Source organism: Sceloporus occidentalis, unplaced genomic scaffold (assembly GCF_023333645.1).
Source record: "Sceloporus occidentalis isolate IW3139 unplaced genomic scaffold, rSceOcc1.0.p SCAF_127, whole genome shotgun sequence".
In the NCBI taxonomy this organism is placed as follows: domain Eukaryota; kingdom Metazoa; phylum Chordata; class Lepidosauria; order Squamata; family Phrynosomatidae; genus Sceloporus; species Sceloporus occidentalis.
In genome coordinates, this window is record NW_028317107.1 from 425,105 (window position 1) to 442,814 (window position 17,710).

General features: G+C 44.3%; 1 protein-coding gene across 1 annotated transcript; it reads left to right on the plus strand.

Annotated features, from left to right (window-relative positions):
* The first annotated feature begins 5,074 nt into the window (after positions 1–5,074).
* Positions 5,075–16,466, plus strand: LOC149281773 (allograft inflammatory factor 1-like). Its single transcript, XM_089499012.1, has 3 exons — positions 5,075–5,108; positions 6,305–6,467; positions 16,379–16,466. The coding sequence occupies exons 1-3, from the start codon at positions 5,075–5,077 to the stop codon at positions 16,464–16,466; spliced, it is 285 nt and encodes a 94-aa protein (XP_089355138.1).
* Positions 16,467–17,710: the final 1,244 nt, after the last annotated feature.

The window sequence follows — 17,710 nt, forward strand, 5'->3', positions numbered from 1 at the left end:
ATGGGAGTGATAAAGGGCCATTGGAACACAGGAGTGATGGGAGTGATAAAGGGCCATTGGAACACAGGAGTGATGGGAGTGATAAAGGGCCATTGGAACACAGGAGTGATGGGAGTGATAAAGGGTCATTGGAGCACAGGAGTGATGGGAGTGATAAAGGGTCATTGGAACACAGGAGTGATGGGAGCGATAAAGGGTCATTGGAGCACAGGAGTGATGGGAGTGATAAAGGGTCATTGGAACACAGGAGTGATGGGAGTGATAAAGGGCTTGAACATAACATGTTTTCCTGATATATCATCTTCTTTCAGTAAGTGCGGAAGTGCCCCCCCCCCCGAGGGGAGGAAGGGAGTCTTGGTGTAAAAGAAAGTATTTAGGAATTTGCTACATCAGCCAAACCAACCAACCAAAGCCCATTATTAATCCGCCACCCTGATATAAATTTAGCATTTCCGTGGCCGCAGGGTCAACAGGTGACGTGATTGAAAGGGTTATTTGTATGTTTTATGTATATTTTAACAAATATTTTGGTGTATCGGGTATGGCGTGCAGTGGATGCACAGCCTCCTTTAGTAAGAGGGGTGTAATCATCAAAAAAATCATCATGCGGTATAAGGAATGCTGTCGCTGGATGATGGGAGTTGTATTATAAATGATTAGGGACATGCAATTGAAAAGCAAGGCTAGTGGGATTTGAGGACAAAAGAGGGACTGACACACCTAAAGAGGGACACTTGGGAGGTATGCCTTTGCAAAAGCCATTTGCCTGGCTCCGAAGTGACTCGGTGTTCCCACAGTCTCTCTGTACCCCCTGCCTTTTTTTTGTTTTGTTTCCCCCGCCGCGAATGCCCAGAGGGCACAAAGAAGCACGTGGTGCGAGTGACAGCTCCGTCAATGTATGCAGCGAGACCGCAGACAATGGAGATTATGGCGTTTTACTGGTTGCTATGGAGACAAGAGCGCTTTTGGAACATAGCGCCAGAACCTCTTTTTTTATGCATAACCTCGAGTGTCATTCACTCATTTCAATTGGAGGTGACCCCGTTAACCCCTTCAGAGGCAGAGATTGCAACACACATATAGATGTACTTCCCACATTTGAATTTGGGGGGGGGGTTAGATTACGGAATCTGCCAGCGCTCTATGAGTGTAATGGAACCCTATATATCGTATATGACATAGATGATGTCGGCCGGCCTCTTATTTGGGTTTCGTGGGCTGGATTCTCACTTTCATTTCCCATTTTTCAGGAGTTTCTTTCGGATGAGAAATACAAAGACGAGGAGGAGCTGGAGGAGAAGCTGGTGTCCTTTAAAAGTAAGCTGGGGCGGACTAACAGACCAGATTTAAACAATATAATATGATATTTAGATAGCATCTACTTCCCACGGTGAACGGATAAATTTTTCAACAAAGACCCCTAAGTTCTCCAGGTTATAATCGAGAAACTAAAAGAGCTCTTGCAATCAATATTTGCCCCACATTCTGCTTCAGATCCCCCCCATCCTACAAAACGGTTTCCCAGGGCTCCGTGAGGAGCTGCTCCTCAATAGCAGGACCCCTTAACCCTACTTAAAGTATCCAAGCTGTGTCCAGAAACAATCCTCTTCCAACAGGACCTATTCATGCCAGCTCCTAATGCAGGAGATTAAATCACCGTAATTGGACAACAATTCTGTTGCCATGTCAGCAGAAGACCGCAAAGTGGCGTGTGCTCCGTTTGATGAACGGTTAAAGCAATAGACCTCGGCGGTCTCTGCTGGTTTGGCTTTCGGCGTTTGGCTTTCTGTTAACATTTTGGCCGTAGGTGGAAAGCTATGCGCTGTCAGACAGAGAAGCCCTTTAATTCCACTGCCCCCTTTCTTCCTACACGCTTGTCAGTCTCATGGTTTCTTGACCGGCCTCTCGTCCCCCCCAACAGAGTCCTCATTGTGAACTCTAGAATTCCTCTCTGTCGAAGAAACCTTCAGCTGTTGCCTGCGATAAGGCAGAAGCTCAATGTCAGAGCCGGAGGGACGTCCAGGGATGTAACTAGAAACAAAAAATTCCCCAGGGCCCCCCCCCAACATGTCCCACAGTGCCACATTTGACCCCAAACTGTTTACCAGTGCCATCCTAACACCCAAACGCTCTCCCTGTGCCATCTTTGCCCCCAAACAGCTGGTCTGTGCCATCCTTGTGACCCATGTAGTTACACAGCCGCTCTCATTATGTCCCGGGTTAAATCAGGAGGAAGGAGAATAGATAGATCTTGGTAAACAGTACAAGAGGAGCATTGTGTGAGCTGCACATCTGCTCACAATTCCCAGTTTGCAGTAAATTATGGGATTTGTAATTGTAAAAAATACCAGATACTTACTAAGGATAGGGAAAACCTGTGTAGTGGGGGCTGACTGCTGCAGAACCTCTTGGGGAGTAGAACTGTCAATTACACTCAAACTCTCTAGCAGGCTTGGACTAGCGATCTGGCACAATGGGCATATGGCCGGCTGACCACACAACATACTTACACAGATTGCCACTCCAGCCGCAGATCAGGTCCTCCACATTTTGGAATACTATTGGCCACATACAGCCATTGGCCATTGTATGTAATTTAGTGGCCACTGGCCTTAAAGTGCCAGGACTGCTTTTCATCCTCAGTGCTGCTCTCTGGTATGTTTGAGCAAATAACCCTTAGCAGATCTATCATTTTATTATTTCAGTGCCTGATTTTGTGTCACTTGACAGTAAATGTTACTGTAAAAAAAATGAATGAGGCGTAATAATGCACCAAGTGCTTTAGAATGGGCTTGTAAGCGTTCAGATAACCTTGTATGTATCACGTGCTAACAGGTTTACACTTGCTTAAGTCCTTGCCGACTTTCCTGATCTCGGTGTTTCTCAATCTCTGTTTATTGTGTAAATCAAGGTCTGGACGCCTTCCAAATATAGTGACATATTCCGCTTGCACTTAAATTCCCCCTATCCAAGGCTGAGAGTGATGGTTAGCAGTTGGAGGTCAAAGAAATGGCGATTGGTTTGTAGGATATTAATGATCTGTTGAAAAGTTTGGGGTCGCTCGGCTGTTTTCATGGAAAACAAGGACATTTCTGCTGTAACATAATTACAAAAGGGTTTTCTAACCATCAATTATCAGCGAACACAACGTGCCATTGGAACACAGGAGTGATGGGAGTGATAAAGGGCCATTGGAACACAGGAGTGATGGGAGTGATAAAGGGCCATTGGAACCCAGGAGTGATGGGAGTGATAAAGGGCCATTGGAACCCAGGAGTGATGGGAGTGATAAAGGGCCATTGGAACCCAGGAGTGATGGGAGTGATAAAGGGCCATTGGAACACAGGAGTGATGGGAGTGATAAAGGGCCATTGGAACACAGGTGTGATGGGAGTGATAAAGAGTGATGAACACCTATGAAGATATTCCCATTAAAAATCATAGTCATTTACAGCATTAACCCTGTCTGTGCTGGATTTCTGGTCCATTTCCTGTTATTTTAATGGATAAAGTGTGCTTTTCTTTCAAAAACCAAGGGAGTTTCTAAGTGACCCCAAACTTTTGAACACCAGCTTATAAGATGAAGGAGGGAAGAGAGAGAGAGTAGATGGGAGAGAGACATTTAAATACATAAAAGCATTTAACAAAGTACAGGAGGGGAGTTATTCCAAAGGAGGAGAAATGTTAGAACAAGACGCCATAATCTAAAACTAGAGAAGAATGTAAGATAGTTTTACTTTACTGAGAAGGTGGTAGATACATTGATCTACCTCCCAGCAGACAAGACTTTTTTTGAGGAAGACGGGCCCAATCTGCTGGAAATTCTATACGTCTATGTAAATAAGATTCAAAGTTCTATGTTTTTACTTAAAATTGCTATTCCTTTCAATCTTTTTCTAAATTCTGACTCCGTGTCTGTTAATCATTTCATGGGAGTTACTTGGACGAAAAGAAAAACCTGAGATCCAAATCTCCTTTCTCTTATGACCTAATCTTTTTGTAACTCTCCCTTTCACTGTGCATCAGGCCAAAAATGACCACACCAAAAGCGATTGTCGAAATTATGCCAACATCTCGGAAAAGAAAATTACAATAACACACGGCTCCTGGCTTCAAATACAACTTTAAGTGAGATTAGGGAACAACGTATCCATCCCTTTCCTAAAAGCGCCTCTCGTTACTCCATCTGAAGACGTATTGTAAGCGTGGAATGACGTTCTTGCAATAAGATGTGGAGCCACTTAGGCTTTCAAGACCTCAGATGCCTGCTATGAAAATTGAAATGCGTGGACAGGTTTGCCGCTACCTTCTGGCGTATCTTCAAAGGGAAAAACCTACAAATTGTGTAAAAATGTAACATGAGGACCCATGGGTGACATATATTGTGTGGGCACTGGTCAACGTCCCAGCAGTCCCCCATGGCTACTGTCCTCTAAGCTGAGCATTGGGATATGACATCATATCCTAGCTCGCTGCATTTCCCCCCATAATGTATATGAGCTAGCTACAAGGGAGATCTCCCCAATGGGTCAATGGAGCATTGGCACACCAATAAGCCTGATGGGAACACCCAGGCTCCAGCTACCCAAGCCCACCCTTTTTAGGATCGACGTCGGTGGGCAGCCCCACACGCAGTCTGCCTCGAGTTATGGGGCCAAGGTCCCGTCACCCACCCCAGGAACTGCCTTCCTCGGACTTGTCATACCAGGTCAAATTATTGCGTGAGAATAGCCTATTATTTTAGAACCTAATTAATGTTAATTAATCAGCTGCACCAACCGTACAAAGGTCATGTTTAATGATGAAAGCGGGCGATTGAGAAATTTAAGGTCAGCTCTTTGTGTTCGAGGGAAACACTAACTGTGGATGTCATGGAAGGAAGCAGAAAACACATTCCTGTAGTAGAAGTTCACCCCAAGGCCTTGGTGCACGGGGCAAGAACGGGTGGGAACGGGCTGAATTAACGATCCAAATCTAAACCAAGGAGATCTGATATAACGGATACAGTGTTGCCAATCCTGGAATGGATTCATACTAAATGTATCTCTTGTCTCTTTCTTTTCTAGAAAAATATATGGATTTTGACTTGAACGATCAAGGAGAGATCGGTGAGTGAATTATATTTATTTAGCAGCGAGTACATAGCGAAAGAGTTCAGGCTAGCTTAATCCCTGCAGATACAGCGTGGACATTGTTGCCTTTGACCCGTTCCCATTTGAGTTCTCGCTGTGTTATCTGAGCCCGATCTGCTAAGCAAACACCTCGACTCCTTCATTCTGCCCATGGGAAATCATAGAATGGCTCAGTCTTAATCACCTAGCCAGACACCCTGACTAATCAAAGTCTATGGAGGAAAGGACTTCATAAGCATTTCCATAAAGCATCAGCTCAGTGGGGGTATATTACTGTATACAGCGCTGGGGGGTTATATTACTGTATACAGCGCTGGGGGGTTATATTACTGTATACAGCGCTGGGGGGGTGATTACTGTATACAGCGCTGGGGGTGATTACTGTATACATCGCTGGGGGGTGATTACTGTATACAGCGCTGCGGGGGATTACTGTATACAGCGCTGGGGGGGTGATTACTGTATACAATGTCTCACATAGACTTGGCAGAAGCTTTTACCTTGGTGAACCCCCACATTGCTTACAAAGATCAGAAAAATGTGGAAATTAAAAGAGAAATCTGTTAGATAGCTGCTGCCGTCATCTCGGGCTCCTCTCCCCCTCCCGGTCATTATAACACATCTGATAATCAGCAGAACGGGGTATTCTAATCATTATCGTTTATTTAGCAATATCTCGGGCCATCTGTTGTTTGCCAACAGAAGAGCGAAAATTAATTTGCATTTATTGTAAGAGGGGAAGTCGAGGTAGGAATTGTAAATTTTGGCACACGGAGACCTAGATTCCAAGATTATAGATCTTTATGCAAATTGGTGTCTGGATGCAGAAAATTGCACCGTTTAAGGCTATGGTTAAACATAAATACACTTTCTGCAGGACAGATTCCGTTTATATCAAAGTATTAAACAAGACGTGCGGACCCAAGGTACAAATTTGCTATGATTCTTTTTTTATGGGCCGTTTGAATGTCTATAGGGATTGCAGAATGTAATTATTTGAATGTATATACCTATCCCGCAAAGGGTCTTACCAATCGGGGGGGGGGGAATTTAAAATCGAACTTTAGATTTATTTGCCATATATCGTATAACGTGTTCACTTAGAATGGGGGGGGTATATTGCTCCTACAAGGTGACCCCTATAATGATGTCCTCTCTTCCAACCCCTATAGATATGATGGCATTAAAGATGATGATGGAGAAATTAGGGGTCCCCAAAACCCATTTGGAGGTGAAGAAGATGATTGCGGAGGTAACGGGAGGCGTAAGCGACAGCATCTGCTACAGGGACTTCATCAAGATGATGCTAGGAAAACGTTCTGCGGTGCTGAAACTGTGAGTACATCGTGATTTGGCGCAAGGAGGGTATTTTAATGAAATTTGTACCTAAAACGTCATGTGATTTAATATATATCATACCTCCCAACCATTCAAACTGCCCTAGAGGGGGCACTTTTGGCTTAGACCTGTGATTAGCAACATGGGGACTTACCAATTTATTATTTGACCAATTGACCCATTCCCTGCTGTTTCTATACACATTATCGGGGCTTTTAGGGCCGTAGAACCCTGCGATACCCTCATACCCAGCAAACATTCTGACCTCCTAGAAAAATGTATATTAAAGGAGGAAAGAGGGACTTTGGAGAGTATGTGACATACAGTGGAACACGCTTTATGACTGCTACTTACCTTTTATCATGAGGACCGCACTGTTTTTCTTTCCCTTTTAATTGAAAGGTTTTGGAGTTATTTCACATCTATGAGATACTCCTAAATATGTTCTATGATACAAATATAGAACTGAATCATACCCCATTCACTATTCTTGCATCCCCAGCCCGTGTTACAGGATTGCAAGCAGTCAGTAAAAAAAAGAAGTGCCAAAAAAGTTACAGAAAAAGAGAAAAATCTACAAATTAATCAAAAAATTAGATGATTCTTAATAAAACTGTACTTTTACCCAATATAAGGGATATAAAGCAGGGCTGTACTAGGGATGACAGGGCTGGCCCTTTAAGGCCAGAGGCCGCCTGATGACGTAAATGCGGCTCTTTCTATGCTCATAGTAGGACAGGTATATCCAGCTAATAGGCATTTCCCCAGTGTGCCAGGTGGCCAGTCCGGGGGGGGGCGATTTAAAGGAACAGTCATGTCGTATTTTTTCCAGAGGTCCGATAATGCCTCACTGCCCCGTCTCTCTGCCAATCTAGCTAGTGTTCCACCCCAAAAAAAGTTAAAAACCCTTGTTAGCTACCCCTGCAGCTGCGGCTGGCGTCATGCGTGCAGAAATACGTGACTGTCCCTTTAAGGTTCCTTTACTGGAATTTAAACCTGACGATTGTAGCCTCTCGGTTGGATATTTTTTTTTGTACTTGGATGGTTTTAAATCACTTTTCTTCCCACACTAATTGTCTTCATACATCTTGCTCGCTGGTTTCAGCATTTTTCTGAGCCCGATCGAGGCGCTGAAAGTATTTATTCCTGGGGTCTCTGTGGGAATAAATACACCGATTCTTTTCACAATGAACCTTTTATACGAGAGACAACTGGCTGCATCTGTTGTTTTCATTAGCACATGGTAATATAACGCCTGGGTTCATCAAAGACCAGCCATTAAGAGTCGGTTTTTACTTAAAAAACCTCAACGTGATGATCTCCGATGACAGGCAAAGCAATATAGCACCTGTCTGTCGCCATTACACCAGTTAGTAATGCAAATGTCGGTTTGCCTGTCTTCTATGATTGGAATAAAAGCCGTAAACAAGACGTTTATACAGCAATGACAAAAAGAAAACCCCAGTAGGCTCAGTCGCCCGGGATGTATTGCATGGAATTGCGGATGCAAAATACGGTAAGAAAAGTGGGTAACGCAGCGCAAATTCGTCATTCTTTTCGTTAAAAGGAGTAGGGTTTTTGAGTGGCAGATTTACGTCCCCGCCAATGGACTTTTGCAGAAAAGTTGTATATTTTTTGAACCGTGAAACAGAACAATTTTCTGGTGGTGGCTGGGGACATTCACCCAGTTGTTGGGACTGCCCTGGGAAACCAGAGCCTGTTGTGAGCTACGTAGTTTAAACAGATCTCCCTGGATTATTGTTGAACAGGCTGGGTACCGTAGGCCACATTGGTTATTAAAAGAAAGCATGGGAAATGGTGTTTGTGGACCTTTCACTCCTCCGCCGGGTGTGGGACGGCTGGACAGTCGCTTGGAATTCAAGGGGGACTCATGGCTCTCATGTTACAGAACAGCTGGCAGCAGATCCAGGGCCTGTCCCTTTAACTCTCCATCTGAATCGCTAATCCCCTCGGTGTCAGACAGAGCGCAGGACGTGAGCCGCGGCACCCAGCTGTGAAACGCCTTCAGAAGGGAGCGCTCCCCTCGTCACATTGTAATCTGGCCACATATTGTATGAAGGCAAATAATAAAGAGTTTAGTGCAGGAGTTCTCAACTCCAGCCCTCGAGGGCCACCAACAGACCAACAAATACCACGTTTTCCAGCTTGATCACAACAATGGCGTACCTATGCTGGGGGGGGTAGTTTCTTCCCAGGGTGCCTGCTGCTGTAGGGGATGGGGTGCGACCATGATGCTCAAGCACCGACGCTGTCTAGAAGGGGGGGGGGGGGAATGATCTAGGTACACCCCTGGAACACAGGCATCTCAATTAAAAAGGCAAGGGATACACAGAATTCATCGCCTGCTCAGATCACAGAGCGAGAACTCATTTTGGGGCAAAAACTACCACTGGGTAAAAAATGAATACAGCGCGATATTTATGAAAACTCATTTTTATTCTGATAGCAGTAATAACATTTTTATAGACATTCCTTCTTAAGGATAACTTTGTAACCCAAGCACTGACGGATTGCCGCTGCTGTAGGCTTGTGTCTCAAGAGGACAAGGGCAGTGATGAGACCGCACTTGCATTGTTTTAATAAAAGCGACAGAAATAACGTCTCTCCGAAAATAATAACCATAAAACAGCCTGAAACAAACGCTCGAAAGTTCCGAATTCACTAAGTGTCAAGTTCCGCTGAGACCAAAAATATTAGCACAATTCAATGCGCTGCATAATAAATCATCCCCTGCATGGCAATCTCCCAATCCGCATCGCTGACAGGAGTATTAAAGGTGCTGTCCCACCTACTCTGTAGAATTTAACACTATTAATTAAATTCAACACTACCTACAAACCTTCCGGTGAAGCGGGGAGCGGCGTTGCTGCATGCCCCACTCGGCGTTTGGCCCCCGTCATCATCGGGACCTCATACCTAATTCGTAATTTTGCTGGGAATCAGTATCATGCGACACAAAAGAAGGCATTGATACATTCATCTCATGGAAGATTTCGGTTTGTTTTTTTTTGACTCAGCAATTTCAACTAAAAAGTGTCAAAAATAAAGCATGAGATTGATAATTTAAGTATCAACAAAACCGTTTTGGTGCTTCGAGGCAGCAGATAAGGTTCGTGTGACCTTGAGAAACGACCCCACGCATAGAAGAACTTAGTTTAATGCGTTGGAAGTTGGGAGCCAGACGGGTGGTTGGCTGTTAAAAGTCCTTCTAATAGGGTAAAGCCTTTAATTATCATTTCCACTTCACGGATCTGGTCAAGGTTAATCACCTGCATTCCTGACATCACCGATGAGCTTTGTACCAAGTTTCAAATGGGATTATACTTACGGGTTGGTAAATTCCACCGTCGGAATTTGTCTCTGTTAGACGGGATTCCACCAGACGAGGAGGAAAGGGTGCACCGCGGCCCTGTCGCGTTTCGTTGATAAATAACGCATGCCTTTCCGGGGTGTCATTTTTAAATGCCCTATTTCAGTTGACTTTCTATTGGAAAACCTGTTTGGTTGTCTGAGTTTCTTCTTAGTCTCCGACGGATACTTCCAGTTTGTCTGGATTCTTTTTCACGGCAGTCAAAGAGAATGATCGAAACAGGAAAATACCCAGAAAGGGAAGTAATGTTTTGATACTGAGAATGATCAAGTACGTGGAAGTCATTATAGTCATTGAGTTAGCCCAGAAACATCTTCACACCCAGGGTAATTAAGATTTATACAGCATAACTCATCGAGCAGAAATGTTTTCATTAGAGCAAACGTGTCAGAGGTTGTCTCACCCGTTTGGAAACATGGTTGTCGAAAACCAATATCAGATCACCTCATTTTGGGCAGTCACTCGTTGCGTAAGGTTCCCCTCTTGCTTAATGATGTCCCTAGTGCACATGTTGGTATCTCTAGCCTGGGTTCTAGGTAAAAGAACTGGTGATCTAGAACGGAAAACCGTTGCCAGGTTATCCCTGGAGTGACCTTGGTTATCAGCCATTGCGATTATTTTCACGCGACGCCATTGAATACGACGTAGTTTTGGCTAGTGCCTGTTCCCACTCCATTATCACGATCAACCAACCTTTGGGGATACGGCAATCCTGGGTATATTATTATTAAAAAGAAAATAAAGATCTATAAATGATAACCTTTAGCTTGACCAACTATATGTAGCCAATGAGAATCCTGTCTTTCATTGGCTACATGGTGTTCTAGTTTGGAACGTTGACATCAAGTTATAGAGGCTGCAGTTTTATTATATATTTGCCAAATAACCGTTTGACATGGAATCTCCGACCGGTGTGAGTCGGCGTGAACCAACACATAGATGCGGATTTCATTGTATTTATCAGATGCTGAATACGCATCATGCGGAGATATGAAGCGAGAATCAGTTACAAGGATAAAGTATTGTATAGTAATTTTAACAAATATATGGTTTTTTGCAGTAAAGTACTGGAGGGAGATCTCTGTGATCAGAGGGAGCGGAGGAGACTTCCAAGAAAAGTGTCACTCGGTGATGCTTGGCGCTATTAAACATAATAAAGAACGTTATTAGGTTCTCACCTCTAGCATAAAGATGTTTGACAGATCAGACTGTGAATAAAATGAAACACTGCATGTATAGAGTTCTGCTAACACTTCACACTCTCAAAAGCTTGAAGCGGTTTTATAAAAACAAAGCAAATAGAGAGAACGGGGAAAAAATATTTTTTATAATTCTCATCGCTTTTTCATCATTAATATCGCATCATGAAGGGTTAGGCTCTTCTAAAGCTATAATGCAACATACCCAGCGGCATCTGCCCGCCTTGGCCGACTAGGTCTAGGGCGGCAGTTCAAGGGGGGCGACCCCAACATGCCACTTATCCTTGAGCCCATTAAAGTATGGAGCGCTGTGCCTTTCCCGACACTCAGCATGGTAGACGCCGGGGAGGTGAGAGGGAGTGGGGACGGGCCTAGTCCAGCGCCCCCCACCCGAGATACATCTCTGAATATACATTTCAAGTTTGACCAGGAGTCTCCGGGTGATGCTCTGCTTCCCTGGGTCTCCAAGGTTGATGGGCCAACGTTTATCCATGCCCACTCCCCATCAACTTAAGGCTGTCTGGGTCTACCCCTGATGACCGGCAAAAGTCAAAATGTTGGTCCTTTTCCGAAGCAAACTTTTTTTGGGGGAAGTTAATGAATGTAAATGATAAGTCTTGGGTGGCAGCCCCTAACGCAGAAAGGGGTTAAGTCTCGCAGAGCACCACCACTTCCGAGAGGGAATTTTATCCCTAGGGCTGAGAAGCAAAGAATGGATACGAACACCTTGGAGCTCTCTTTATTGCCAATTTAGAGACGGGATAAGAGAGGCTTTTAGATAATGTTTATTCTAGACTCTACTTCCGTCTGTTGGAAGCCTTTTCATTTCAAAAGAGATCAGAGCTTTCCTTGTGCGGAGAAGCTGCCTCTTCGCATATCAAATAGGGGCTATTATTGTAATGGGTTCAATGCCAATATTAAATTGGATAGACAACGGATATCTTGGGGCAGATGAAAGGAGCACAGATATAAGGAGTATGGTATTAATCATTTCACTGACTTTGGGGCAGAAAATAGCTTTTGCATGACTAAATCCTACAAGGGGATGGAGACGGGCGCTGGTTTCTGCAGAGCCATTCGGACAGGTAGGCTTGCCAATTTGCTTGTTATTTTATCAAAAAGTTAACGTTAAAATACGGAAGCAATAAAATGGTTAGTATTCTTTTTGAAAAGAAAGCATCCGTACAGGCAGGTTATGTGCCGAGAAGTGGAGGTGCTGAACCCCAAACGTCTCAACATCTGAAATGACCAGATGTGGTTGGAGGTGTAGCTGGGGCATTGGGGGATATTCAAGGATTTATGTGTCTTTGACGGACCTATAGAAGAATAAATGTTTCTACCGTTTGTATACACACTACTGCTACTTTAAGTCTGAAGAACACTGAGATATATTGGTTCCCAGCAAAAATTCGGAGCTCCTAGAAAAGAGGAACATCAAGGGGCGGAAAGAGGGACAGAGGTATTTGTATACCACAGAGGGACTGCTCAAACTAAACAGGGGCATTGAGAGATATATTGAAGATTTAGTTGTGTGTGTCTGCTCCTGTCCTTTGGACCTAGAGAGGTTAAGGGGAATACGTAGGTAGACAATGTTATAAGTGGACAAGTCTTCTCAGAATGGGATGTCTTGAGATTATCGCTGCTCCCGTGCGGCATTTAGATACTAGGACTTCCTCATTACTCTTCTGGCACTCGGTAGTCATTAAGTTGTATACTTTGGCCAACTTCCCTCATTGCAGAGTAGGACAAAGTATTCTCATGTCAGTTTCCCATGATCGATACAGAGCACCGGAGAAATCCAGCATCGCATCCATTTGGAAAGCAGAATGTGTTTCGCGTACAGAATACGCTGATTGTCTGCGCCGAGACTCTTGCCAAGCCGAATTAGCAGCTCCTCGAAGGAACAATCAAGCGCTGACAAACTATACCCGAAAGCAATCCAGCTATTTAAACTGCCAGATACGAGGGTAGTTAATGTTAAATCCCCAAACGGATAAAATCATGTTGTTTCTCCGTCCCCCGAGGACGGATTTCCGGTAGTTAATAGGTTCCGGGGGTTGTGATATTGTTGCAGTAGGGTATATGTAGTGTTGCTTGTTGGGTGGTATCAGCAGCACTAAACTCTTGGCATCCATAATTCATTAGTTTCTTATGCACCAAAGTTGCAGATTTCAATAATGAAATCACTGAAAACCATTTATCACCAGGGGAGGTCTGGCAAGGAGGGCAGCGGAGATTGTCCCCCTGACAGCCCTGATTTAAACATTTTGGGCCACTACCTGAAACTTTTACTTGCAGTTCCACGTACAACCACCAGTTGTGCTAGAGTAATAAGGAATTTAGAAAGCATTTGCATCCTGCCTGGATCCTTTCTATGTTCCTTTTATGTGTTTTCTAGATATTTTATTCATACAAAGCTGTTTTGGACAGGACGGTATACACTGAACACCGAGGATCTTTCCAACTGTCCCATGGCTCTCACTGCCCACAAAAATGCAACAGTGGGGTAACTATGATGTTGACATCTACCGAAGACATACCTGCATGAACCTCTAATGGCGGAGATTGTCTACAGCCATACATTTCATTTCCCATGAGCCTCTAGCGGCGGAGATTGTTTACAGCCACGTGTGTTCCGCTATAAAGCTATTATCACGGATATCAGCGATTTAAAAGATGCCGCAGTCCTGAGATGACTACATCAACATATAGCCACATAATTTCATACTAATATTTTAGATAAGCTTTGTTAATCCCCATGGTGTTCTGTTGACTAAACATTACATTTGGGAGCAGATAAGTTGTTGAAGGATCCCGCAGAATCCAGAACTGAATCATTTATAACCAAGAACCGACATATTTGAGAAGCTGAAGTGATTGGCAAATCTGGGCTTAAAGGCTCCTTAAATCTCTTATCTGTGAACCGATCTCGGTCGTTTGGAATGGAAAGTTCACAGAACTATTCAGTATCATTGTATAAAGTAGCAGAGTGGAATGTGCTTTCGGGATTTGAAAGGTTGCCTTTGAAAGTGGATAAATCGGGGTCTTTGTGGTCAGGTAATATGCCACCTCGCCTCTCGGCCAGAAGAAAGCTTCTTACACAGCCATACAGAGCAAGTTCTATGCAGTCGCAGGCTCCTCTGTGCCTTCAATTACATCACTCCAGCCTGAGGAACACTGTCTGTCTTTGTCATATTGCCCCCCAGCCCCCAACGTCATTCTCCATTCTATCCTTCACCTCCACGTTATCGGCTATTATCAATCAACGCAGCAGCCCCGGTTTGGATGGGCGAGATGGCTTGCCTTCCAACCTCTTGGTGTGTCGGGGCCCGTCTCAGATGTGGCAGGCTGCCTAGGGTCTTAACAATTCCTTTTCTGTATGCCTGCCATGTCCCCCCTTTACTTTGAGAGCAGGAACAGGCTCTTTCAATGCATTCCCATGGGGAGCACGGACGGGAGAGCTCTATGTACTCGCTCCCTGAATAGGGGGGACTGGGGGGCTAGGGGGAGGCCGTTTGCTTCCTGCCAGGTTATTGACACTTAAGGAGACTCATGAAAAGAAGCATTTTTGTATGGTTTGTCTCGCTTTTAGAAAGAAAGAAAAGAAAAAAAAATCGCGTCGACCAAGAAAACATTCCTATTTAATATCCCTAGTTAGGGGGTCCTGAGAAATTGATAGATAAAGAAATATGTTTTCCCGAATATATACCTCTTTTAATTTTAATTCAGGGTTTAATGACGCTGTTCTAAATGTATTGGGTTATATAATAAGAGTCAACAGTTATACCCTTTTACCCACTGAAAAGATCTATGTGTAAGACAGGGGAGAATCTTAAATAAAGATTAAAAAAATATAGAACGTATTTGAGCTTTAAATTATCTTTGTCTATACATTGTGGCAGCAAAAGTGCTTGCAGATGTATAGATCAAAACGCATCCTCATGCAATTCTTCCTTGGATGAAAAAAACCCCAAAACATTAAACGCTGACACTCACTTTAAATTGCACAGGATACCTGGGCCGTCCCTCTGGCACTAAGAGGGTTAAAGTGTGATTGGCTTAAGTCAAGCGAATTACGGGTCATCTAATAATAGCTGGTTAACCAGTCATGGCGCGCAGCCCCGCTTTAACTCTTCGAGTGCCTTAATCATTCACCCGGCTTGGGATGTTTGAACGTTCCGCTGGGTATGTGATTCTCTTGTTGGAAAAGAGGACTTCACACTAGATCCTTTCCTCAGTTGCTATGGCGATAAAACCACTTTCTAGATTTATCTCATCTAATGGAGAACAGAATCATGGATCTCCTAATCCGCCGTTCATTATGTCCCTACACTGTCAGATCTTTTTCAGCGTAGCAGTTTAATAACCCCCCAAAGAGCCCGCACTTCCTTCTAGATTCCCTGAGGTTGCTTAGAACACTTCTCTATTCTGTGAAATGTACTTCCTTCTTTGTACATTGTCCCGTGGTCACAAAGAAAAAGGTAACCTCGGGGCCAAAACTCCATTGTCAGATGCTGACAGAGCTTAACCGCACCCCAAGGATTCACCGCATATGTCCGACTCCTCGTCCAGCTATCGTTATACGTGAAAGGGAGACCGATGAATATTCTACAGCCGGAACCGTAGGAAAACGTTTAAAAGAAGCTGTGAGGCCATGTTTTATAAAACCCTAACGTCTTCGCTGATCTATTAGTTACAAGTGATGTGCCACAACTTCTATATCTTGCAAACTTTATTTTAGGCAGGAGGCTAGACATAGAACTAATGCCCTGATTTATAACTACTATCCCGAGTATTGGATTTTTTTAAATGAACTACTACACATGCAAAAGACCTTTAAATTCTTGGTTATAATAAGCAGTCGCATTATTCTGCAATATTAAACCGAGCTTCTATGTCATCCCAATTTCTGGACAAATATTAGGAGCGTTCCTAGGAATGCCTTGAGCTTGACCCAGAGTCTCCGGGTGCAGCCCTGCTTCCTCGAGTCTCCAGGACACTTTCTTCTTTCTCTGGACAGGGAAGGTGTGTTTGTTCACACCCACATCCCACCTACTCTCCGCCCATATTCCTACTGCTCCACTACAGGCTGTCTGGGAGGAGGAGTTTTGAATTCGATGTAGATGCCTATGCAGTGCAGGGTCCCATGTTTACGGTGTATTATAGGCATATGTCTTAAACGGGTGGATGTCCTCTAAAAATGGTGGGCCACCGTACCCTGAAGACCTGCACTGTAAGGGGGTTTTGAGGCTGAATCAGGGAGAACAGATCAGTAATGGTATTTTTTCTCTAACCCTTTTTTTATTTTTTATTTCCAGTATCATGATGTTTGAAGGAAGAGGCAACGACAACTGCCCCAAGCCCCTGGGCCCACCGCCAAAGAGGGACATCACCAGCCTCCCCTGAAGAAGACCGGTTTAAATACCAGACGACCCTTCGCTACTTCTCAGCGTATAAAGCCAAGTGTTACGGTGCACTATTATCTAGAACATTCTCCAGCCAACCAAGTGCCTTCGGAGTGGGGTGTTTGTATCCCTCCCCAGCCAGCCTCTTCTATTTATCATGTGGCCAATATTTCTATTTTTTCCTGTTTTTTGGTGAACCTTGTAGAAGATCTGTTTATTTATTAGTGTGTGTGAATTACGGGAGGTGTCAGGCGTCTGGTGGTCAGTGGACCTCATGCAGTAGTCTAAACCCGTCCACCGTTCTTCTGTGAATTCAGACAAAATGCATTACCTCCTGGTGCCTCTGCTTATATAATAATACATTCTCGTGTGTCTGTTAATTACCGATCAATTTAGATTGTAAGCTCTTATGAATATTGATTTCTATAGCACATTATGAACCCATGTAAAGAACAGTATCCATTCCTCTAGAATGCACTGCAGGCCTTTCTAGACAGCACAGGTGTTGTGGCCTGATATTTTACCTATGTATATTTTGTAAAGAGTTGCATATTCTATCAGTAACCTGCGTCTTTGGTGTCTTTTTTATGAAAACGATTATATATGGGGACTTCACATGGCAGGTGCCCGGAGCTGTCCCTTTTCTGTTAGAAGGCAAGAAGGGGTGTGTGTGGGGGGGGGGTAAGGAGGTGTGGCTATTAGTGTATAAGGGTGGGGCTAGCCTCCAAGTTACTTGAATGGCATAGGGGTGGGATTGGAGATGGGTGGGGTAAAAGAAGAGCTACCAGCAGACCTGAAAATTCTCCAGGTTGGATCTGGAGTCTCTGGGGAAAGCCCTGGTTGCCTGGTCTCGGGGTGAACTTTCGCTTTCTCCCACCAGGGGAGTGGGTTGGCCACACCCACAGCCCGCCCATTTTCCACCCACTAAATAACGGCTAGGTCTATACCGGCTCCTACACACACACACATACTGCCCCATAAGAGGGAGTGCTCTGGGCTCCTTGGCTTGTGTCCCATGACCGCCCCTGTACCAGTTCACTTAAAGACAAGGTGACCCCCAACAATTTCCTTCGGTGATTTTATATCTCACACACAAGCCAGTTAGGAAGATGCAAAATGTATGATGTGTCCTGGAGACAAATGGCCGATTTTGGCACCCCAAGGTAACCCAACTGCCGTCATGCAACGTGGCTTGAATGCCAACGCAGCGAGATGAACAGAACGGTGGTGAAAACCACATTCGCA

Bases quoted from the DNA above. Each gene is read 5' to 3' on its own strand.
- LOC149281773 (XM_089499012.1), top strand. From the start codon at position 5,075: ATGGATTTTGACTTGAACGATCAAGGAGAGATCG. The intron at 5,109-6,304 runs GTGAGTGAATTA...CAACCCCTATAG, and splicing joins GAACGATCAAGGAGAGATCG to ATATGATGGCATTAAAGATG. The intron at 6,468-16,378 runs GTGAGTACATCG...TTTTATTTCCAG, and splicing joins CGTTCTGCGGTGCTGAAACT to TATCATGATGTTTGAAGGAA.